At 36.8% G+C, this 26,285-nt stretch overlaps 1 protein-coding gene and 1 pseudogene across 1 annotated transcript in view; one reads left to right on the top strand and one right to left on the bottom strand.

Moving 5' to 3' along the window:
* The window catches only part of TEX11 (testis expressed 11), a 281,592-nt gene that overhangs the window by 6,238 nt on the left and 249,069 nt on the right, over window positions 1–26,285 (bottom strand). Inside the window, exons 25-27 of the mRNA XM_088028563.1 lie at window positions 20,313–20,462; window positions 18,829–18,937; window positions 17,792–17,912 (exon numbers count right to left, since the gene is read on the bottom strand). Of these exons, the coding sequence (XP_087884689.1) occupies window positions 17,792–17,912; window positions 18,829–18,937; window positions 20,313–20,462 (380 nt within the window). The remainder of the gene's footprint in view (window positions 1–17,791; window positions 17,913–18,828; window positions 18,938–20,312; window positions 20,463–26,285) is intronic.
* Window positions 7,364–7,591, top strand: LOC148163082 (cytochrome c oxidase subunit 6C pseudogene; annotated as a pseudogene).

The raw sequence follows: 26,285 nt of genomic DNA, 5'->3' as shown, positions 1-26,285 counted from the left end.
AGCCAGTGGGGGAGAGGGGCAGAGGGAGAGAATCCTCAAGCAGACTCCCTGCTGAGTGAGAAGCCTGATGCAGGGTTCAAGCTCATGAACCTGAAACCATAACCTCGGCTGAAATCAAGAGTTGAATGCTTAACCAACTGAGCCACTCAGGTGCCCCTGGTTGTTTTTTCTGTAATTTTCACCAGTATGGTTGTTTTGCTGGGGAACATGCCCATTCAGATTCTCATACTGCCATTACAGAGGTGAAAGTCTCTAGAAACCTCCTTTTATTAATAAGGAAACTGAGGCCAAGATATTCAGTGCCGTATGCCTAGGGCCACACAGTGTGTTTGTGGCATGGGTAAGAGTAGAAGCCAGGGGCACTCACCAGCCTTTGACTGGTTATTTTCCCAACCACATCCTCTAATTTAGTGAAAATCTCTCCATTTTTACCTGATGTTAACAAAGAAATATATTGTTGTTTATAAGATTTCCTTGATTAATTCTGTAGTTGAACAACTTTTGTATGTGTTTCTTAGCCAACTGCATGTCTCCTTTTGTAGCTTACCTAGCTACAAAAAAAAAAAAGCTATTGCTTTTGCTCATTTTTTTCTGGTGTTGGTAATCTTTTTCTTAATGATTTTTAATTTAAAAATGGATACATAGATGAATGGAGCAGAACAGAGACCCCAGAAATAAACCCATGATTATATGGTCAATTAATCTATGACAAAGGAGGTAATAATATATGGAGGAAAAGATAGTATTTTCAATAAATGATGCCAGAAAAATTGGACAGCCACATGGAAAAGAATGAAACTGGACCACTTTCTAAGACCATACACAAAAACAAACTCAAAATGAATGAAAGACCTAAATGTGAGACATGAAACCATAAAAATCCTAGAAGAGAACACAGGCAGTACTTTCTCTGACATCAGCCATAGCAACATTTCTCTAGATGTTTCCTAAGGCCAGGGAAACAAAAGCAAAAACAAACTATTGGGACTGCATTTAAATAAAAAACTTTTGCACAGCAAAGGAAACCAGCAACAAAATAAAAAGACAACGTGATGAATAGGAGAAGATATTTGCAAATGATATATCTGACAAGGTACTAACCAAAATATATAAGAAGTGTACACCACTCAACCCCCAAAAAACAATCTGATTAAAAAAATGGACAGAGGACCTGAGTAGACATTTTCCAAAGAAGACATGCAGATGGTGAACAGACACATGAAAAGAGGCTCAACATCACTCATCATCAGAGAAATGCACATCAAAACCACAATAAGATATCAGCTTACACCAGTTAGAAGGGCTAAAATCAAAATGACAAGAAATAACAAGTGTTGGTGAGGACGTGGAGAAAAAGGAACCCTCATGCACTGTTGGTGGGAATGCAAACTGGTGCAGCCACTGTGGAAACCAGTATGGAGTTCCCTCAAAAAATTAAAAATAGAAATACCATATGATCTAGTAATTCCACAATTGGGTATTTACCCAAAGAAAACAAAAACACTAATTCAAAAAGACATATGCACCCCTATGTTTATTGCAGCATTATAGCCAAGATATGGAAATAACCTGTGTCCCTTGACAAACAAATGGATAAGGGAAGTGTGGTGTACACACACACACACACACGCGCGCGCACGCGCACACGCACACACAGGAATATTACACAGCTGTAAAAAAGGATGAGCTCGTGCCACTTGAGACAACAGGAATGATGGACCTGGAAGGTATTACGCTAAGTGAAATAAGTCAGACTGAGAAAGACAAATACCATATGATTTCACTCATAAGTGGAACCTTAAAAAAAAAACCCAAACACCAAATGAATACATAAACAAAAAGCAGAATCAGACTTATAAACTCAGAGAACTGATGGTTGCCAAAGCGGAGAGAGGTGCGGGTTGAGCAAAATGGCTAAAGGGGAGAAAGAGATCCAGGCTCCCAGTTACGGAATGGATAGGTCACAGGAATAAAGGCACAGCATAAGGGGTACAGTCAGTGATGTTCTACTAGCCGGATAATGGGTGTGATGGGACAGACGGGAGCTACACTTGTGCCGAACACGGCATAATGTATAAACTTTGTCAAGTCACTAAGTTGTAAACCTGAAACTAATGTAACATTGTGTGTCAACTCAAATAAAAAAAATAAAAAAAAATAAAAATGCTACAAATATTTTATCTAAGTCCGTGGCTTATTTTGAAGCTTTCTGTGGTATCTTGGGTCATTTATTAATTTATGTAACTGAGGGGCGCCTGGGTGGCTCAGTCGGTTAGGCGTCTGCCTTTGGCTCACGTCATGATCTCCAGGTCCTGGGATCGAGTCCTGCATCGGGCTCCCTGCTCAGCGGGGAGCCTGCTTCTCCCTCTCCCTCTGCCTGATGTTCCCCCTGCTTGTGCTCTCTCTCTCTCTGACAAATAAATCAATAAAATCTTTAAGAAAAAAAGAAATACTATTGAGATTTTTATTTTGATTGAATTTAGGGAAACTGAGTCCTATTAAGCCTTCCCATCCAGGAACATGGTATATATTCCATTTGTTGGAGACCTATGACATTTTTAGAGCAGAAAGGGAAGATCTGTAGAAAGATAGAGATTGAACATAATGGAGAACTGGTAAAGTGCTTCAGGAGGTACAGGAAGATTAAACTCACAGTATAAGATTGCAGGAATATCTCTTCTTTTAAGAAAAAAGGTTAAGATGAGTAAATAAGTACAATGGCAGAATGTTATGGTTGAAACAGGGACCAATGGGGGAACTCATACTTAATGTCCTTAATCTTCTCAATTAAAAAGATATGATGAGATCATTTACTAGGGTCATCATGAAGTAGTTCTAAGTTTTTATCAAAGAACAAAAGGCTTTTTTATGAGAGCAGAAAAGGCTTGAAGCAGTCTTTTTACTTGAGTTTGCAAAAAACTTGACAGGAATGAAAGGACTTCTGAGCAGTGATAAGAACCCATTTAAAGTTTAACATGATTCCGTATTGGACAGTTCTGTGCTTTTCTCTTTTTTTAGAATTTATTTTTATTTTTTCATAATTAACATACAATGTATTATTTGCCTCAGGAGTACAGGTCTGTGATTCATCAGTCTTACCCAACACCCAGTGCTCTGTGCTTTTCTCTAGTGATTCTGCTGATTAATATCAGGAGAAGAACTGATGGTGGTAGGTCCCTTGGCTAGGGAAAAAAATGAAACAGCAGGCATGACCGAAAAAAGAAAAAAGAAAGAGAAAGAGAGAGAAAGAGAGAAAGAAAGAAAGAAAAGGAAAAAAGGAATGTGGTTAGATTGGTCTTTAAGAGAATGGGAAGAGCTGAGTTATTTGAAGTCCAAGTGAGAGCCAAGAATAGGTGTGGGGAAGTAAGAGATTATAGTAACTAGAAAAACTTTGAGTTGACAATCTTGGAAATGGAGCTTATATGGGGTATAGACAGTGGCTAAGGAGCAAAAACACCCCCCACCCCCGTGAGGTGGATGAATTGATAACATGGATGCCAAAGTCACTTAGGATAATAAACTGAATTTACCAAGAAGGGAAAAATTGGGCTCAGAAAGCGCTAGTTCATGACAACACTGATAATAAAGAGACAGAAGACACAGATTTTAAGTGAAGAAAAGCAGCAGGAAGATGGTGTGTAAAAAGCACAAAGTGGTAACATGAAGCAGGGATTCAGGTAATTTAGTTCCTTCTTCTGCCAAGAAAAAGGGAGTGGGAGAATATGAGCCCTCCACAAAAAACGATTAGTGAGGGACATGTTGTCTTGAGGGAAGATCCTGCTTTGTTCTAAGAGGAAGAAGGGAGAAAAGGTGAAGATTGATAATAAGGAGAATATTGCCTACAATTCTGTGGGGGAAACACTATCTTTTTTGGGGACGTTGGATGAAGTTATAGATAACCTTGAGAGTGAGGGTAAGGATTTAGAAAATGCAGAGCTATCAGAGATTTGGGGGGAAAAGGAGATGTGGGGGAAAAGGACTGATGTAACAAAGTTGGTGTTTTAGGGTGACATACTTAATAGGGATGAACAGGTAGAACTGGAGAAGAGTTAGAGACCATTTACGAAACTAACTACAGAAATCCAGAAGAGACACGATATCTAAGCCTGGATCGAAGATATCTTTGCATTAACCTCAATTCCAGCTACAAGGAGATGTGAAGCTTGGAAGAAGAAAAATTTGATGAAGGAAAAACCCTAGGACCATTGTGCTATGAAGAAAGTGCACCAGGTTCAATTCTCAGCTCTGCTTTTTTATATAGCTGCATGAGCTTGCGTAAGATATTTAATCTTTCAAGGCCTCAGTTTACAAAATAATAAAATTGAAATGGATTAACCCTAAAGATCATTCATTTCAGTTCTAAATTCTATCAGTCAATGAATGAAGCTTTAGCTTTCATTTCCTTTAGATCCCAAGTCTTGTTTATAAGCTATTATAAGATTGGCAGAAGTGCTAATTCTGTCAATACTAAACATGAAAAGAAAGATGATACTGACAAATGGGCAAGCAGTGTTTCTCAAATTTCACAGTGCATACAAGTCACTTGGGGATATTGTTAAAATGAAGATTCTGATTCAGTTGTTCTGGGATGGGCCTGAGTTTCTACACTTCTCACAAGCTCCCAGGGAATGCTGATGCTACTTGGTCCATGGACTCTACTCTGAGGAGCAAACTCCTAGGAAGTATAGCTTAGTAGTTTGAATCACCTTAGCTTCCTTTGTAAAAGAAATGAGGCTGCTTTCTCCTGGGCTTCTTGCTGGTTATGCAACATGCCTTTGTGACTCTCTGTGACTCAGATGTCAGCTGTGAGATTTCGTTTGTCCCTTTTATTTAAGTGTAGGGGTTTCCCCCTATTATCTATGTTTCTGTGTGGTCATAACAATGAACCAGGGAACTTCCACTTCTATGAGATGGAGTAGATGTACTTATCCCTATTCCTTCTACTAAGTACAACTAAAACCCTAGACATTGTTCATAAAATAACCATAAGACTCAAAAAGATATTATTCATAAAACAGATAAAAGACTCTGAAAGGTAGAGAGATGAAAGACCGGCTAGGGGTCTTGGGGCCAAAGAATGATATACTGGTGAGTTCCCTGGGTTTTCAGGTGTTCACATATCTGACAGTCGGTGCTAGGGATGCCAACAGGCACAGACAAACAAACGCCCCATGAAAAGTATGTTCTTCCTAGACAAAGTACCAGGAAAAGGGCAGCAATGCAAGACAGAAAACCTTTAGACATTAACTATTCTATTACAGCTGAACATCGCAGAAGACACTGTGGTCCTAGCCCCACAAACTCCAGCAAAAGCCAAGTGGGGAGCCTAAATTTCTATCCTTGTGAGGGTGTAATGAGGCACCCCAACCACTGCCTGCATGGTATCAGAGGAACCTAGATTTCCACCCCCAGAGAAGGTGGAACAAAGGACGAACAGAGTCTGCAAACGCTTGTGAAGAGGTAGGACTTTAACCATCACACAGCAGATAATGAGGCACCCCCACCATAGTGTCAGTGGAGACCATGTGGGGCACCATCTCCACCCAGCAGTAACAAGGAATCCTCCCCCTTGAGTATCAGTGGAGGCCAAGTGGGGAACCTGAGCGTCTATTTCCACCTGGAAGTATTAAGAACAAACTCTCTTCCCTGGCATAGCAGTGCCAGAGAAATCCAGCTATAAAACAGAAGGTTCAAATGAGATCCAGAGTCTCATAAACGTAATATGAAAATGTCTAGGTTTCAATAAGAAATGATTCATCAGACCAAGAACTAAGAAGAACTCGGACTGAATGAAAAAAGACAATCAACTGATGCCAACACCAAGACGACAGAAATGTTACAGTATCTGACAAAAATTTTAAAGTAACCATCATAGCACAGTGAAGGAAACAATCAACAAAATTAAAAGGCAATCTGTGGAATGGGAGAAGATATTTGCATATGACATATCTGGCAAACAGTATCCAAAATATATAAAGAACGTGTAAAATCCAACATCCAAAGCACAAATAATCCAATTAAAAAATGAGCAGAAGACAGGAAGAGACATTTTTCCAAAGACATACAGAAGGCCAACAGACACATGAAAAGATGCTCAACATCATGTTCATCATCAGGGACATACAAATCAAAACTACAATGAGATACCACCTCACACCTGTCAGAATGGCTAAAATCAACAACACAAGAAACAACGGGTGTTGGCAAGGATGCGGAGAAAGGGGAACCCTCTTGCACTGTTGGTGGGAATGTAAACTGGTGCAGCCGCTCTGGAAAACAGTATGGAGTTTCCTCAGAAAGTTAAAAACAGAACTACCTTATGATCCCGCAATTGTACTACTAAGTATTTACCCAGAGAATACAAAATACTAATTTGAAAGGATACATGCACACTGCTACCTATAGCAGCCTTATCTACAATAGCCAAATTATGGAAAGAGCCCAAATGTTGACTGATGAGTGGATAAAGAAGAGGTGATGTGTGTGTATATATATGTGTGTGTGTGTGTGTGTATATGTAGATACATATATATAAACATACAGACATATAGACATATATATACATATACACACTAGCACACACAATAGAATGTTACTCAGCCATCAAAAAGAATGAAATCCTGCCAAGTGAAATAAGTCAGAGAAAGAAAAATACCATAAGATTTCACTCATATGTGGAATTTAAAGAAACAAAACAGATAATCATTGTGGGGGGAAAAAAGAGAGAGGCAAACCAGGAAACAAAGAGACCCTTAACTATATAGAGAACACACTGATGGTTACAGGAGGGGAGGTGGGTGAGGGGATGGGTTACATAGGTGATGGGGATGAAGGAGGGCACTTGTGATGAGCACCAGGTGCTGTACAGAAGTGCTGAATCACTGAATTGCACACCTGAAACTAATATTACACTGTATGTTAACTAAGGGGAATTTAAATAAAAACTTAAAAAAAATAAAGTAACCATCATAAAAATGCTTCCATAATGTACATACTTCAAAGAAAAAAATAGTAAGTCTCAGCAAGGGGCGCCTGAGTGGCTCATTCCATTAAGCATCTGCCTTCAGCTCAGGTCATGATTCCAGGGGACTGGGATTGAGCCCCACATCAGGCTCCCTGCTCAGCCAGGAGCCTGCTTCTCCCTCTGCCTCTGCCTGCCGCTCTGCCTGCTTGTGCTCTCTATCTCTCTGTCAAATAAATAAATTAATTAAAAAAAAAAGTCTCAGCAAAAAACCAGAAGACATAAAGAAGAACATATGGAAATTTCAGAACTGAAAAATATAATAGCTGAAATAAAAACCTCCATGAGTATCAGTTAGGAAAGATGTTGGGTTTGAAGTTGGTGTTGAGGAGAGTAACTACCATGACTTTCAGTGCTTTGAAGAAACCTCAGATGTGAGGTCTTCTGGCCAAGCTTCTGTGATTTCATATTGCCAGAGCATTTCTGTATCCCCTGGGGCTTGCAGCTTTCTATAAGTTTGCTGTGGCAGAACCAAGAAAGAAGGCATATGCAGATTTCTACAGAAATTATGATTCCATGAGAGATTTTGAGGAGATGAAGATGGGTGGTATCTTTCAGAGTGCACAGTGATTTTGGAATGTAAAGAATTCCTTTGCGTTGAGTTCCACTGAAGTTTGTCACTGACCTGTGTTCCTGAACTATGAAACATGAATACTAGGTTATGGAATAGTTTCTCTTGATAAACAAACAACTAACAAATTAAAAAAAGGAAAAAAAAAAACCCTCCATGAATAGGTTCAACAGCAGAATGGAGGAGGCAGAGGAAAGATCAGTGAACTCAAAGAACAACAGAAATTACTCAATCTGAACAACAGAGGGAAATAGACAAAAAATAAGAGAATAAAGCCACCAAGGACTCATGGGACAATGACAAAGGTTTTAACCTTCCTGTCATCAGAGTCCTGGCAAGAGAGGACAAAGAGGGTGGGGCTGAGAAAGTACTCGAAGAAATTATGTGTGAAAACTTACCAAATTTGGCAAAAGACAAAAACCTACAGATTCACAAAGTTGAGTGAATCCCCAACAATATAAACTCAAAGAAATCCACCCAAGAGACATCACAGTCCAACTTCTGAAACTAAAGACAAAAAAAAATATTGAAGGCAGCCAAAGAAAAATAACACTTTACTTACAGGGAGAAAACAAGTTAAACATTAGCAGATTTCTCACCAGAAGCCCTGGAGGCCAGAGAAGTGACACAATATTTTTGAAGTACTGAAAGACAAGGATCATCAACCTGGAATCTTATAACAAAAACATCTTTTGGGAATGACAGAGAGATAGAGACATTATCAGATAAAGAGAAACTATGAGAATTTATCATCAACAGATCTTCTCTAAAAAAATGGCTAAAGGTGGGGCGCCTGGCTGGCTCAGTCTGTAGAGCATGTGACTCTCAATCTCAGGGTCATGAATTCAAGCCCCACATCGGGCAGGGAGCCTACTTAAAAGAATGGCTAAAGGAAGCTCTCCAAACAGAAAAGAAAGGATAAGAAAGGAACCTTGCAACATCCAAAAGGAAAAAAGAAAACAGTAAACCTGTATTTTTATACAGGTAAATACAATGAGCTTTCCTTCTCCTTTTGAGTTTTCTAAATTATGGTTGAAGGTTGAAGTGAAAATTACAACACTGATGTGGTTCTAAATGTATATACAGGAAAATTTAGGTCAATTATTAAGTGGGGGAGGGTAAAGAGAGGTAAGGTTTCTATTTATTTAAAGATTTTATTTATTTACTTGAGAGATCGCACAAGAGCAGGGGGGAGGGGCAGAGGGAGAGGAAGAAGCAGACTCCCCACTGAGCAGGGAGCCTGACCCAGGGCTCAATCCCAGGACCCTGAGATCATGACCTGGGCCAAAGGCAGATGTTTAACCGAATGAGCCACCCAGGCACCCCTAGAGGTAAGGTTTCTATACTTCACTTGAACTGGTAACATGATGACAGCAGTAGACAGTCATAAGTTTCACACACACACACACACACACACACACACACACACGCACTCTGTAATATCTAAAGCAACCACTAAAAAGAAAAGCTATACAAAGAAATACAGTTAATAACATTACAGATGAAGCAAAATGGAATTCTAAAAAGTGTTCAAGTAATCCACAGGAAGGCAGGAAAGAGAAAAAAGAAATGAAAAACAGAGCAAAACAAAAAACAAAAAATGAAGTGGCAGATTTACTCTAATGGATTAGTGATCTAAATATACTGATTAAAAGACACATTAGTAAAGTGGACTAAAAATGTGCTGTCTATATGCTGTCTACAAGAAACTGACTTCAAATATACAAGTATAGGCAGGATGAAAGTAAAAAGATGCAAACAGGTATATCATGTAAACATTAATCAAAAGATAGCAGGAGTGGCAAATTAATATTAGTGATTGTAGACTTGAGAGCAAAGAAAATCACCAGATAAACAGAAAGACAATATATACTGATAAAAAGGTTACTCTACAAAGAAGATATAGCAATCATAAATATGTAAGCATCCAACAACACAGTCACAAAATACATGAAGGAAAAACCAACAGGAGTGAAAGGAGAGCCAAATAATTCCAGTTATACTTGGAGACTTCAACATGCCCGCTCAAACACTAACAGAACAAGTAGCCTGAAAATCAGCAAAGATATATAAGAACTTGGAACACCATTACCCAGTGGCATCTAATCAACGTTTATGAACAATCCTCCTAACAAGAATAGGTTACAAATCTTTTCAAAGTCCCTGTGGAATATATAGTAAGATAGATCATATCCTAGTCCATAAACAAATCTCAAAAAATTTAAATAACTGAAATCATACCAGTTGTGTTCTCTGACACAACTGAATAATACTAGAATTCAGTAACAGAAAGATAAAAGGAAAATCTGTAAACACTTAGAAATTAAACAACACAGTTCTAAGTGATTCATGAGTTGAAGAGGAAGTCTTGAGAGAAATGAAATAATACAATGAAATAACTGAAAGTGAAAATACAACACAGCAAAATTTGTAGGCACAGGTAAAGCAGCACTGACAGGGAAGTTTACAGCCCTAAAATGCATACATTAGAAAATGAGAAAAAGTCTCAAATTAATAATCTAAGCTCCCATCTCAGGAGCCTAGAAAAAGAGCAAACTAAGTGCAAAGTAAGCAGAACAAAGTAAATAATAAAGATTACAGGAGAGATCAACAAGACTGAAAACACAAAGACAATAAGGAAAAATCATTGGAGGAGCTGGTTCTTTGAGAAGATGGATAAAATTTACTAACTTCTACATGGAGCACTGGGTGTTATGAACAAACAATGAATCACGGAACACTACACCAAAACAAATGATGTAATATATGGTGATTCACATAACAATAAAAAATTAAAAAAAATTAACTTCTAGCAAGAATGACAGAGAAAAAAAAGGAAGACAAATTATCAATATCAGTAATGAAATATAGTGGATATCACTATAGAACCTGCACACATCAAAAGAATAATAAGGGAATAATACAAAGAACTCTATACACAAAAATTTGACAACTTAGATGAAATGGGTCACTTCATTGAAAAACACAACTGACCACAACTTACCCAACAGAAAACAGATAATTTGAACAGCTCTATAACTATTAAGGAAAGTGATTTTGTAATTTAACAACACTTGAAAAAAATATCCAGGCCCAGATAGTTTCACTGGAGAATTCTATCAAACATTCAGACAATTACTAACATAAAATCTATACAATCTTTTCCAAAAATATGCAAGAGAAGGGAACGTACCCCAATTCATTTTATAAACTTAGTATTACTCTGATACCAAAAGCAGACCAAGACAGTGTACAAAAAGAAAACTAGAGGCCAATATCTCTCATGAATATAGATGAAAAATCTTTAACAAAAACACTAGCAAAAATAGAATTAATCAATATATAAAAAGAATTATACACCATGATCATGTGGGGTTTATTCCAAGGATACAAGGCTAGTTCAACATTTAAAATTGGTCAATGTAATTCACTGTATTATACAGAAGAAAAGTCACATGATTATACCAACTGATGCAGGAAAAACACGTGACAAAATTCAAAACTCATTCATGATAGAATCAGGGAAATAAATGGGGTTAGGAAGCTTCTTCAACTTGATAAAGAGCCTCTACAAAAACCTATAGCTAACATTATACTTAATGGTGAAAGACAATGTTTTCTCCCTGATAGTGAACAAGGCAAGAATACCCAGTCTCACCACTCTTAACATAGTGCTGAAAGTTCTAGTCAGTACAATAAGGCAAGAAAAGGAAAGAGAAGGCATAAATAGTGGAAAAGAAGAAATAAAACTGTCCGTATTTGAGAAGGGGGATTAAGAGTATGTTTATCTTGATGAGCACTGAGTAATGCATAGAATTAATGAACTGTTGTACTGTACACCTGAAACGAACATAACACTGTATGTTAATTATACTTCAATTAAAAAAAGAGAAAGACCGTAAAACAAAACAAACAACAAATCAACAACAAAAAAACACCTGTCCCTATTTGCAGAGGACATGATTGTTTACACAGAAAATCCTAAGGAAACTTTCCCCCCCAAAATTCCAGAAATGAGTATGTTCAGCAAGGTTGCAGGATTCAAGACAAACACATAAAAATCTACTGTATTTCTTTATACAGTAGACCCTTGTACACATGGGTTTGAACTGTGCAGGTACACTTATACACAGATTTTTCTTATACATTCAGTACAGTACTATAAATGTGTTTTCTCTTTCTTATGATTTTCTTAACATTTTTGTTTCTCTAGCTCCCTTTATTGTAAGAATACAGTATATAATACATATAACATTGAAAATATGTGTTAACTAACTATGTTACTGGTAAGTCTTCCCATCAACGGTAGGCTATTAATAGTTAAGTTTTTGAGTAGTTAAAAGTTATACATAGATTTTTGACTGGTTGGCACCCCTAACTCCCATGTTGTTCAAGAGTCAACTATATTAGAAATTAACACATGGACATCATTTACAATCACTCAAAAAACCTGAAATACTTAGGTATAAATCTAACAAAACATGTACAGGACTTATATGTTGAAAAGTACATAATGCTAATGAAAGAGAGAAAAAAATCTAAATAAAGAGACATACTCTGTTCATGGATTGGAAGATTCAATATAATAAAGATGTCAATTCTTTTTCAATTGAGATATAACTAAAGATGTCAATTCTTGATATATACTGCACTGGGTTGGATAGTGTCCCTCAAAATTCATGTTCTTCCTGGAACCTCAGAATGTGACCATATTTGGTAACAGGGTCATTGAAGATGTAATTAAGTTAGGATGAGATCATACTGGAGTAGGATGGACCCTTAACCCAATAATGGCTCGTGTCCTGATAACAAGACAGAAGAAAAACAAGACACACGTAAGAAGAATTCCATGTGATGACAGAGACAGAAACTGCAGTGATGAATCCATAAGCCAAGGAACACCGAACATTGTCAGCAACCACTAGAAGCTAGGAAGAGACAAAGGAAGGATCCTCCCCCTAGAGACTTCAAAGAGAGTGTGGCCTTGCCGACACCTTGATTTCAGACTTCTAGCTTCCAGAACTGTGAGAGAAGTTTCTGCTATAAGCAGTTTGTGGTAATCTGTTTTGGCAGTCCTAGGAAATGAATACTGTTCAATACAATTGCTATCAAAATCCCAGAAAAAATATTTGTAGACATAGACAAGATTATTCTAAAATAAATATGTAAAGGCAAAGGAACCAGAACATCTAAAACAATTTTGCAAAAGAATAAAGTGGGTGGAATCACTCCACCTGATTTTAAGACTTATTATATAGTTACAGTAATCAGAACTGTGTGATACTGCCAGAGGGATAGACACATAGAGAACAGAACAGAGAACCCAGCAACAGACTCACATGAATATGCCCAACGGATTTCTGTCAAAAGTACAAAAGCAATTTAATGGAGGAAAGACAGCCTTGTCAAGAAAATGGTGCTAGAACAATAGACGTGCATAGGCAAAATGAACTGTAACCTAAATCTCATACCTCATACAAAAATTAACTTAAAATGTATCATAAACTTAAATGTAAAACAGAAAACTATAAAAACTTAAAAAAACCCAAAAGAACTGGGGGAAAATCTTTGGGATTTAGCGAGGCAAGGAGGTCTACAATGGACTTGACACCAAAAGTAGGATCGTGAGATGAAGTTGATGAAATGGACAAATTAAAAAAACTTTTGTTCTGTGAAAGACCTTAGAAGACAAGCTGCAACTGGGAGAAAATATTTTCAAATCATGCATCTGGCTAGTATCTACACTATAAAGAACTCTCGAAACTGAACAGTAAATAAGCAAAACAATCCAACTACAAAATGGACAAAAGATACCAACAGACATTTCACCAGAGAGGATATACAGACCGCAAATAAGCACAGGAAAAGCTGGTCAGCATCATTAGCTGTTAGGAAAATGCAAATTAAAACCACAAAAGATATTGTGACACACCTATCAGAATGGCTAAAATAAAACAATAGTGACAACACCAAATACCGACAAGGATGTGGAGATTCTGGATTATTCACACATTTCTGGCAAAAATGTAAAATGTTACGGACACTCTGGAAAACAGTTTGGCAGTTTCTTCAAAATCTAAACATGCAATTACTGTATGAGCCAGCAACTGCCTTCTTAGGTACTATCCCAGAGAAATGAAGACTCATGTTCACACAAAAACCTGTACACAGATGTTTACAGCAGCTTTATTTGTCATAGCCTCAAACTAGAAACAACCCAGATGACCTTCAACAGATGAATGGTTAAATGAACTGTGGTACCAGTTCATCCATACCATGGAATACTATTTAGCAATAAAAAACAATGACATACCGATACATACAACAACTTGTAACTTGATGAATCTCCAGAGAATTCTGCTGACTGAAAAAAAGCCAGTCTCAAAATTAGATACTGTATGATTTGTCATTACGGAAATGACAAAATTACAGAAATTGATGATAGGTTAGTGGTTGCCAGGTATTAAGGAGGGGCTGGGGTGGGAAAGAAGTAGGTGGGAACTATAGAAGGGCAACATGAAGTATCCTTGTGATACAAAAGTTCTGTGTCTTTTTTTTAAAATTAATTTATCTATTTGACAGAGAAAGAGACAGAGAAGGAACACACCCAGGGGGAGGGGGAGAGGGAGAAGCAGGCTCAATCCCAGGGATCATGACCAGAGCTGAAGGCAGACGCTTAACGACTGACCCACCCAGGCGCCCCGTAAAGTTCTGTGTCTTGACTGTAATAATGTCAACATCCTGGTTGTGATATTACTTTATATAAGATGTTACCAATGGGGGAGACTGGGTAAAGCATACATAAGATCTCTTGTATTATTTCTTACAACTGCATGTGAATCTTCAATTATTTCAAAATAAAATTTTAATTAAGAAAAATCAGAGCAATCCATTTTCTCCTAAAAATCATCTAGAATATGAACCTAAATATAGGCTTGCCTGTTTAAGCACGTAAGTCATCCTTCTTGCTTTTTCATTGGCAGTAGCTTCTGAATACCAAGTTGAGCCTTTCCTTTGAACTGAATACTAGCAAGAGCAGGTAAAGAAGATGTGTGTTCTGGTGGAAAGAGCCCTGGAAGTGAGGTCAGATGACCTGAGTTCTAGTCCTGACTCTCATTCATTAGCCATATGAATTTAGGCAAATTGGTAACTCGACTTTTTTGGAAGGCAGCTATGCTCATCACTATACTACCAACGGGGTAACTTGACTTTTCTGAAACTTAAAAATTTCCTCATTTGTAAGGATTTGTCAAGGATAATAATACAGCACTCTATTTCACAGAATTGCTGGGGATGGGGGCAGGGATCATATGAAATAATGGATGTAAGAATGCTTTGTAAAATGTAAAGCGTGGTACTGTGAGACACGAGGTTTTGTATTTGGGCAACAGCCATTTTTTTTTTAAAGATTTTATTTATTTATTTGATAGAGAGAGCGAGAGAGCACAAGCAGGGGGAACAGTAGAGGGAGAGGGAGAAGCAGGTTCCCCGCCAAGCAGGGAGCCCAATGCGGGGCTTGATCCCAGGACCCTGGGATCACAACCTGAGCCGAAGGCAGACGTTTAACCATCTGAGCCACCCAGGCGCCCCGGGCAACAGCCATTTTGCCACAGTATGGAGGCACTTGATAAAGGTTATCTGCTCAATAAATAATGAATGAGTGACTGGTCATTACAAAACTCAAACAAGGGCAGAATTTTCTCCCAAGCATTTAAAACAAAGGAGATACAGTAACACATTCAAACAGGAAAAAGCAACATATATTATATAAGGAGCCAACAGGATTATTAAACTAATCTCTGCATAAGAAAGTAATCTATCCCACCATGTTTCAGGGGATGAGCAATAATGGATGTAAGACTTGTCAAAAAAGTAGAAAAACACTGAGCTCTCTAGCAGGAAACCTAAGAGCCAGGGAGATGGAACAGTAATAGACAGAATAAAAGTGGCAAAAAAAAAATTTGCTCAGAGAAGTTTAGGCCTTATATAGAGACTATGGAAATGGATCAATTTGGATTTACAGTACAATTTAATTTTAGTTTGTATTAGTTACTATGGCAAACACATCTGAAGGTCCAGATGAGGCTCATGGCTTAGAAATAGAATTTTCTCTTCTTCCCAAAAGAAAGTAAAAAAACATATATATCCAAAATGTTCAATGCTAACATTTTTTTAAAACTTAAATTCACACAGGCCATAATTACACAGCTCCAGGAGAATTCTAGGTTTCTGAAGTCGATGCTGGTTTGTTCCAGGTTGTCACCCTGCTATACTGTTCCACCATCTGCTGGGGTTTGCACATATTTTTACATGAAGAGGCAACTGAGCCCAAAGCGGAGTCAGGATCCTCAGTTATTAACATGGACTCAAATAATGACTTTGTGTGACTTTAAGCAAGCCATTTAACCTTAATATTTTATAGCTCCCTTATAATAACAATACCGCCTTACATGTGTATGAGCTGTTAAAGTTTACAACACATATTATTATTTTAATTGATCCTTAAAACCTCAGTGTGGGAGTCAGAGCAGGTATTATTTCCATTTTACAAATGAGGAAACCAAAGTCAAACAGCACAGAAGGGATATCCATATGGAAAATCAAACAAATAAGAGACCCTACCTTACACCATAAATAAAACAATTAAAAATGGATCATAAACCTATATGTAAGATATAAAAGTATAAAAACTGCTACAAGAAAACACTGGAGAAAATCTTTCTAAATTTGAGATAGGCAAAGGTTTATCATGACCAAAACATGAACAATAAAAGAAAAAACTGATAAATTAGACTTCATCAAAACTTAGAACTTTTGCTTTTTATGTCATTAAGAAAATGAAGACAAGCCAGAGATTGGGAGAAAATAGTTACAAACTGTATACTATAAATGATTTGTACCTAGAATATATAAATAAATCTTACAACTCAACAAGAACCCAATTTTTAAAATGGGAAAATAATCAAATAGACATTTTCCCAAAGAAGGCATATAAATGGTCAATAAACACATAAAAAAATTGTCAACGCCATTAGCCATCAAGAAAATAAATACAAATCAAAACCACAATGAGCTACCACTACATACTCACTAAAATGGCTATAATGAAAGAGATAGACAATAACAGTGTCGATGAGGATGTGGACAAATTAGAACCCTCATACACCGCCAGTAAGGATGTAAAACAGTGCAACCACTTTGGAAGACAGATTGTAGCTCCTCCGAAAGTTAAACATAAAGATACCAAATGACTCAGAAATTCATATACACAAGAGAACTGAAAACATGTGTCCACACAAAGAGTTGTATACAAATGTCATAGCAGTATTATTCATAATAGCTAAAAACAAAAACCATCTCAAATGTCTACCAACTAGTGAGTGGGTAAAGAAAATGTGATATATCCATTAAGTAGAATATAATAATATAGGAAGGATTAAAATACTGATACATGCTACATGGATGAGCCTCAGAAATATTATGCTAAATTGAAAGAAGCCAGACACAAGAGATCACACGCTGCATGGTTTCATTCATATGAAGTGTCCAGAAAGAGAAAATTGACACAGATAGAAAGCAGATCTGTGGTTGCTTGGGCCTTAAGGTGAGAACAGGGACTGACTGCAAATAGGTGAGAGGAAACTTTGGGGTAATGGAAATACTCTAAAACTGGATCGTGGTGACAGTTGCATTAACTCTATAAGCTTACTAAAATCACCAAATGGTACACGTACAAAGGCTACATTTCATGGTATGTAAATTATACCTCAATAAAGCTAATTTAAAAATCACTGAATAAACCTGTGCTGAAAAGAAAAAAATCAGCAGAGGAGAGACAAATACACAGGTCCTCAGTGTTCCTTCTACTCTATTACCTGCCTTGGAGAAATGGAAGGAATAACAATAAGGTTTTTCAAAGGGTTAGTATCATCACAGGGGAAGTAACAATTCTACCAAGTTTTAAAATTCCAGGTGGTACTGCTATTTTCATTTAATCCATAGTATACTTGTATCAGAAATTTTCTACTTTTAACTCTTTACATTTCATAAACCCAGGGAAATTTTATAGTGTGTAAGTATACTGAAATATGAATTCATTTACCCTAAAACGCACATCAGAAAGCACTATTCTATGTAATTTCTAACACAGAAGACAGTTCTAATTTTAAAGAACAGCTTAATATCACTGGTTGACTTACGGTATGGATAATAATGCTCAGAGCATCTTCAAAATGACCCCAAACTTCTTCCAGGGGACAGAGTTCTGTACTTGGCACCCCATCTGGCACTAAGAGGTTAATTAAGTTGTGCATACATTTGCTGAAATCAAAAAGAGAAAACTCATCCGAAAAGGAAATAAATCATTGGCTTCATGGCTAAGACAAGTAAAATCTGGATCTCATCCCAGACTACAAGCTTCAAAACACTTCTGTTCTTCCCTCATTTTTATCTGGCCTCCAACCTCAGAAGACAGATTTTTGAAGCTATAAAAGGGGCTGACCAATCCTTCTTTTTATTATGCCTATGGTTGTCTTTCACCTTTTTTTAGTTTCCTACACTAAGGAGTTGTAGCCGTTTATTATATTTTATGAGCTGGTTCAATCTATAGGCACTTTAAAGGATCTCGTTACATCCCCAAATGGGCAAGGGAATTGGGATTTAAACTAGGAATACTTCCAGGAGAACTGTCTCTCATGTCTCAGAAAAGAAAGATTGTAATAAAGTTTTCCACAGAAAAATCATACAACATCATTTCCCCCACGTCTAGGCATAGAAAACATAAAATCTCTAATAAGTAATATTTTGTATTATGATGCACAGCACTTATTAGTCCTTAAAGAAAGGTGCTTAGAAAAAACATCTGGGGCAAATATTGCAAAATGTTAACATTTGTTAAATTTGGGTGGTGGATAGATTGGTGGTTGTTATATTAATCTCTGAAACGTACTTAGAAATTTTATCATATATATAGTCTCACACAAAGAAGCAACTTTGCCCCTTTTTTTCCTCTTTTGGGAAATTCACACTCCTTGACATAGCTAATTAATTCTTGGTCTATAATATAACTCTAAATATGAAGCTGTTTTGAGGGCTTTATAGTTCAGGAGTTATAGGAGTGCCCTGATCATCTTTTAAGTTGGACCAGCTGAGTATGACTGATGACTTATGGGGCACTGACCATAGCTCTTTTGGCTATCAAAAAGCCTAGATTCAGTGTTAAGTTATATTTACTAACCTGTATTTCAAAACGTCAATGGATTCTTTCATTTTGTAAAGGAATAAAGCCCTTTTCAAGGCCTTCAGAGCAATGGAAGGATAGTGTGCAGGCATTTCCACTGCTAATGCTATAGGAAGGAAAGAAAAAAGGCTGTGAGCACCTTATCTATCAGTTTTCATCCCAGGGTACAACTTGCTCTCTCTACTGAAACTGGCCTGAAACAGATTAACACAAACCAACCAACCAACAGACAAAAAAACCTAAAAACGAATTTTATGAAATGAGGGGTCCATGGTGGCTTTCAGAGACAGCTTATAGATTCTGCACGGAGTAACATGGTAGGGTCACCGAGGTCATCTTCTCTTCAGCAAACATCAATAGAGAACCTACTGTTTCTGTGACCCTGCACATAGTCACACATGTAAAGCAATAATCTTATGAGCCAGAGTCAAGAAGGGGCACACAAAGGTGGAAACAAAAAGCAGGTCAGTAAAAGGGCAATAATCAAAAACAGATTTATACTACAATATATTGTTCTGGTCTGATACTAAAAACAGGAAACACTTGACATGAGAGTGAGTGTCAGAGATAACAAACCCTAAAACTTCCAAATGCATTTAAATGGAGATCCATTATATAAGAAGTGGTCACCATCACATGTCCATAAAGTATAGACCACATGCTCCATGTCTCTAGGAATTTTGCCTTGCAAGACAAGGAAAGGCAAATGTGACCTTTGTGCAGTTGGGGCTACCTAATACCTTTATTAACCACACACCAGCTCCCAAGGAGGGTTAGAGAGAAAAAAGGGAAAATAATTAGGCCATCTCCTGCAGCATATCCCCATGCAGGTTCTGGGACCCCAAATACTATTTACTTACAGCCCAACCAGAAATTTGAGAGTGGCAATTGTGGTAAAAAATATTACCAGTATTTCTTTGTACACTTTATTTTTTTAAAAGATTTTATTTTTAAGTAATCGCTACACCCAACGTAGGGCTCGAACCTACAAGCCCGAGATCAAGAGTCATGCGTTCTAACTGAGCCAGCCAGGCGCCCCTCTTTGTACACTTTAATAAGTTGCTAAGATTGCATCACCTTTGATCAGTGAAGCAGTTGACTGTCATTTCTATCTAGCTGAGTAAAACTAACTTTCCGAAGTTCAAGCTCCCTCTATTGTGTAGTTATATAATTCAATTCCACACCTAGAATAGGCACACCTATTATTAGTAATGCGCTTTACTCGGGTTTCTAAGTACACCAGACAGAAGCAATTATTTTTCATGACCCTAAGGAGCTTATAGTCTCATATAAAAAAAAAGATGCATTAATGATTATAATACGTGACAATTCAAGAATACCATTAGAGAAGGAGAAACAAAGTGCTATGAGGAAACATTATATCCCACCTGAGGGTAAAAAAGGAAGAACAGAGAGAAGAATAAAAAGTAGTACAATCTAAATGGGTAACAGTCTTCCAAAAACATAAATATAGCACTTACATGCGATTGTTTCAAATGTTTTACTTTCCAAATGAGGCAGTTCCCACACCGATTCCAGGAAGCTGTCAAGTAACGGATCATTCATTTTGGCTTTAACTTCAAATTCATACAGCAGAAGCAATGTCTCACATGGATCACTTGAGAAGTCCCCTAAGAGGGAGGCAAAAATGCAACATTCTCTGTGGTTATATTTTATTATTCTATTCTAATCTCTCTTCTGGGGAGATTTTTCTGTTGAGGAAAATTAATTCTATTTACAATTTGAAGGTTGTCCTAGTGTCTGTATATAGATGTTTTACATTTTTAAATCATTAGATACATTTTTATATTTTAAATCATTAAATGCATTATAAATTTAAATCATTAAATACATTTTTACATTTTAAATCATTAACTACATTATAAATTCACCAACACTTTGAGCACCCTATAATGCATTCAGTAGCACTGCCTACATTTCCTGAAATTATTGCCATGATGTTCCTAAATAGCCTGAAAAAGTGCTGCTACTATCTGATCCAAATCCAATGTTTATGTGCCTCACTTTAATGACTGTGTTAACCAAAAGATACAGTGCTGTATAAACTAACTGTGGTTTTATTTTAAGCAAAGTAAAAGAGAATTTCCAAATTATTTCATTTAGTCAGTCAACAATATTTCTTGGGTATCACCATGGGCAGAAACTTGTATCAGATGGCATATACCACACAATGTGAGATGGTTTTCATTTATCCTGGTTAGACTGAAAATTTTTAAAAAGTTTTTCTTTCGTGTTTAAAGATTTTATTTATCTGAGAGAGAGAGAGAGTAAGTGAGAGAGCACAAGCTGGGGGGAGAGGGAGAGGGAGAAGCAGGCTTCCCGCAGAGCAGGGAGCCTGATGCAGGACTTGATCCCAGGACCCTGGGATCATGACCTGAGCCGAAGGCAGATGCTTAACCGACTGAGCCACCCAGGCGCCCCTAAAAAAGTTTTGAGGTACACCACACATACAATAAACTGAATAAAAAACAGTTAATCTTAGATTCTTTGGGATTTTCCATGTAGACAATCATGTTATCTGAAAACAGATGTGGTTTTATTTCTTCTTTTTCACTGTATGTCTTCTTTCCATTCTTTTGCTTGGCTCATTGCACTGGCTAGGACTTCTAGGATGATGCTGAACAGGAGTGAGTGTAGATATCCTTGACTTGTTCCTACCCACAGAGGGAAAGCATTCAGTCTTTTGTCATTAAATATGTCATTAGCTGTAGTTTTATCTTTGTAGACGCCTTTTATCAGGTTTAGAAACTTCCCTACTATTCTTAGTTTGCTCAGAGTATTTTTTTAATTATAAATGGATGTTCAATCTTTTCACTTAATCTGTTGATATGGTAAATTAATTGAGTCTACAATGTTGAACCTAGGATAAACCTCACTTGGTTATGGTCTCTTATGCTTTTCAAATTTTACTAAATTACTAAATTTGTAGCTATTTGTTTTAAAAAAAATTTTAATTAACATATAATGTATTATTTGTTTCAGGGGTACAGGTCTGTGATTCATCAGTCTTACACAATTCACAGTGCTTACCATAGTACATACCCTCCCCAATGCCCATCACCCAGCCACCCCATCCCTCCCACCCGCCTCCACTCCAGCAACCCTCAGTTTGTTTCCTAAGATTAAGAGTCTCTTATGGTTTGTCTCCCTCTCTGGTTTCATCTTGTTTCATTTTTCCCTCCCTTCCCCTATAATCCTCTGTCTTGTTTCTCAAAATTCTCATATCAGTGAGATCATATGATACTTACCTTTCTCTGATTGACTTATTTCACTTAGTGTAATACCCTCTAGTTCCATCCATGTCATTGCAAATGGCAAGATTTCATTTTTTTGATGGCTGCATAATATTCCATTGTATATATATACCACATCTTCTTTATCCATTCATCTGTTGATGGACATCTAGGCTCTTTCCATAGTTTGGCTATTGTGGACATTGCTGCTATAAACACTGGGGTGCACGTGCCCCTTTGGATCACTACATTTGTATCTTTGGGGTAAATACCCAGTAGTGCAATTGCTGGGTCGTAGGGTAGCTCTATTTTCAACTTTTTGAGGAACCTCCATACTGTTTTCCAGAGTGGCCACACCAGCTTGCATTCCCACCAACAGTGTAGGAGGGTTCCCCTTTCTCCACATCCTCGCCAACATCTGTTTCCTGACTTGTTAATTTTAGCCATTCTGACTAGTATAAGGTGGTATCTCATTGAGGTTTTGATTTGTATTTCCCTGATGCCAAGTGATATTGAGCACTTTTCATGTGTCTCTTGGCCACCTGGATGTCTTCTTTGCAGAAATGTCTGTTCATGTCTTCGGCCCATTTCTTGATTGGATTAGTTGTGTTTTGGGTGTTGAGTTTGATAAGTTCTTTATAGATTTTGGATACTAGCCCTTTATCTGATACATCATTTGCAAATACCTTCTCCCATTCTGTTGGTTGTCTTTTGGTTTTGTTGACTGTTTCCTTTGCTGTGCAAAAGCTTTTTATTTTGATGAGGTCCCAATAGTTCATTTTTGCCCTTGCTTCCCTTGCCTTTGGCCATGTGTCTAGGAAGAAGTTGCTGCGGCTAAGGTCAAAAAGATTGCTGCCTGTGTTCTCCTCAAGGATTTTGATGGATTCCTGTCTCACATTGAGGTCTTTCAACCATTTGGAGTCTATTTTTGTGTGTGGTGTAAGGAAAAGGTCCAGTTTCATTCTTCTGCATGTGGCTGTCCAATTTTCCCAACACCATTTGTTGAAGAGACTGTCTTTTTTCCATTAGACATTCTTGTCTGCTTTGTCGAAGATGAGTTGATCATAGAGTTGAGGGTCCATTTCTGGACTCTCTATTCTGTTCCATTGAGCTATGTGTCTGTTTTTGTGCCAGTACCATACTGTCTTGATGATGACAGCTTTGTAATAGAGCTGGAAGTCCGGAATTGTGATGCCACCAGCTTTGCTTTTCTTTTTCAACATTCCTCTGGCTATTCGGGGTCTTTTCTGATTCCTTACAAATTTTAGGATTATTTGTTCCATTTCTTTGAAAAAAAGTGGATGGTATTTTGATGGGGATTGCATTGAATGTGTAGATTGCTCTAGGTAGCATAGACATTTTCACAATATTTGTTCTTCCAATCCATGAGCAGGGAATGTTTTTCCATTTCTTTGTGTCTTCCTCAATTTCTTTCATGAGTATTTTATAGTTTTCTGAGTACAGATTCTTTGCCTCTTTGGTTAGATTTATTCCTAGGTATCTTATGGTTTTGGGTGCAATTGTGAATGGGATCGACTCCTTAATTTCTCTTTCTTCTGTCTTGTTGTTGGTGTATAGAAATGCAACTGATTTCTGTGCATTGATTTTATATCTTGCCACTTTACTCAATTCCTGTATGAGTTCTAGCAGTTTGGGGGTGGAGTCTTTTGGGTTTTCCACATAAAGTATATCATTCTGCAGCTATTTTCATGAGGAATATTGGTCCACAGCTTTCTTTTCTCATATTTTGTCTGGTATTGGTATCAGGGTAAAAATGGTCTCATAAAATGAGCTGGGAAGTATGCCCTCTTCTTTCTGGAAGGGTCTATATAAAGCTGGTGTATGTCTTTAAATATTTTATAGAATTCCCTACTGGAGTTTTCTTTGTTACAAGATTTTAAACTACAAATTCAATGGTTATAGGACTATTCAGACTATCTATTTCTTCTTGTAGGAGCTTTGTTAGTTTGTGACTTTCAAGGAATTTGTCCATCTCATCTAAGCTGTCCAAGTCATAGGCATAAGGCCGATCATAATAGTTCCTTATCATCTTTTTAAATGTCTGCACGATCTGTAGTGATGTCTCTATTTTCATTCTTGACATTGTTAATTTGTTTCTATCTGCCTAGGTAGAGGTTTATTAATTGACTGATCTCCAAAACAACAACAATAACAACAATACAGCTTTTGATTTCGTTTTTATTTTCTGTTTTTAATTTAATTTTTTAAGATTTATTTTTAAGTAACCTCTACACCCAATGTGGGGCTCAAACTCACAACCCCAAGATCAAGAGTTGCACACTGAGCAACTGAGCCAGCCAGGCACCCCTGTTTTAAATTTTATTCATTTCTGCTCTTATTTCTTTTGTTCCACTTGATTGGGTTTAATTTGCTAATTTTTCCTAGTTTTGTAAGGTGAAGGCTTAGATTTGAAATCTCTAATTGTATAAATTTTTGTCTGAACACTGCTTTAGTTGTATCCTCTCAATTTTTATATGTGTTTTCATTTTCATTCCACTCAAACTATTCCTGATTTCCTTTTGTGACTTGCTCCTGGACCCATGAGATTATTGAAAAGTGTGCTGTTTAATTTCCAAATATTTGGAGATTTTACAGATGGCCCTGTATTATAGTTTTATAATTTAACTCCATTATGGTCAGAGAAAGTACTTTGTATGATTTCAATACTTTTACATTCTTTGAAGTTTGTTTTATGGTTCAGAATATGGCCTATCGTGATGAATGTTAGGTGTGCATTTGAAAAAAGAAATGTGTATTCTGCTATTGTAGGATACAGTATTCTATAAATGTCAATTAGATCAAGTTGGTTGAGAGTGTTGTTCATGTCTTCTACGTCCTTACTGAGTATCTGTTGACTTCTATTGATTACTGAGAGATGAGTACTGAAGTCTCCAACTGTAGCTATGGATTTGTCTATTCCATCTTTCATTTCTATCAGTTTTTGCTTCATGTATGTTGAAGGTGTTGTTAGGTACATTACATATTTAGGATAGTTATGATGTCATGTTTAATTGATCACGTTTTCATTATGTTCCTCTTTATCCTGAGTAATGTTCCTTGTTCTAAACTGTTTTTTTGCTCGATATTAATATAGCCATTCCAGCTTTATTTTTCTTAGTGTTTGTATAGTGTACCTTTTTCAGTTCCTTTTATTTCTGACCTATGTCTTCATATTTAAGTGGTTTTTTTTTTGTAGACATGTAGTTGGGTCTTGATTTTTTATCCAATCTGATATTCTTCATCTTTTAGTTTGTGTGTTTAGACCAGGGGTGAGCAAACTATAATCTGTGGGCTGACTGTTGTCCAAAAAAAGTTTTATTTGAACACAATCATATCCTTTGTTTAAATATGGTCCATGCATTCCTGTGACAATGGCAGAGTTGAGCGGTTGTATCCAAGACCTGCTAGCCTAAAATATTCAGTATTGGCACTTTAAGAAAAGTGCCCTAACCTCTGATTTAGACCATTTATATTTAATGCAGTTATTGATAGTTGGGTGTTCTTGAACTTCATAAAAATGAGTTATATGTAGAACAACTATACAGAAGATCAATAAGGAAATAAAAAAATGAAAACACTGTAAGCCAACTAGACATAACAGACATTTATAGAACATCCCCCCGCCGCAAGAGCAGCAGAATATATGTTCTTCTCAAGTGCACATAGACTATTCTCTAGGAGAGACATATTCTAGGTCATAAAACAAAATTCAGTAAATTTCAAAGTATAAAATAATGCAAAGTATGTTCTGTAACCATAATGTGATGAAATTACCAATTAATAACAGAAAAAAATTGGGGAAATGCACAAATATATGTAAAATAAAAACACCCTTAAACAACCAGTGGGTCAAAAAATAAATCAAAACAAAAATTAGAAAACACTTTGAAATGAATAAAAATGAGGACACAACATACCAAAACAAATGGGATGCAGCTAAAGTAGTGCCTAGAGGAAAATTTATATCTCTAGGCACCTACATTAAGGAGAAACATCTTAAATCAATAATCTAAACTTCTACCTTAGTTAAGACCAAAATAACCCAAACAAGTAGAAGGCAGAGAATAATAAAGATTGGAGTGGAAATGAATAAATTAGCGAATAGGAAAACAATAGAAAAAAATTAATGAAACGAGAAGCTAATTCTTTGAAAAGATCAACAAAACTGACAAATCTTTA

Source organism: Eumetopias jubatus, unplaced genomic scaffold, assembly GCF_037043125.1.
Source record: "Eumetopias jubatus isolate StellerSeaLion01/CBP00866 unplaced genomic scaffold, mEumJub1_p1.0 scaffold_11, whole genome shotgun sequence".
NCBI classification, from domain to species: Eukaryota; Metazoa; Chordata; class Mammalia; order Carnivora; family Otariidae; genus Eumetopias; species Eumetopias jubatus.
Note: the sequence above shows the minus strand (reverse complement) of the source record. Positions and strands in the feature narration are given on the sequence as shown.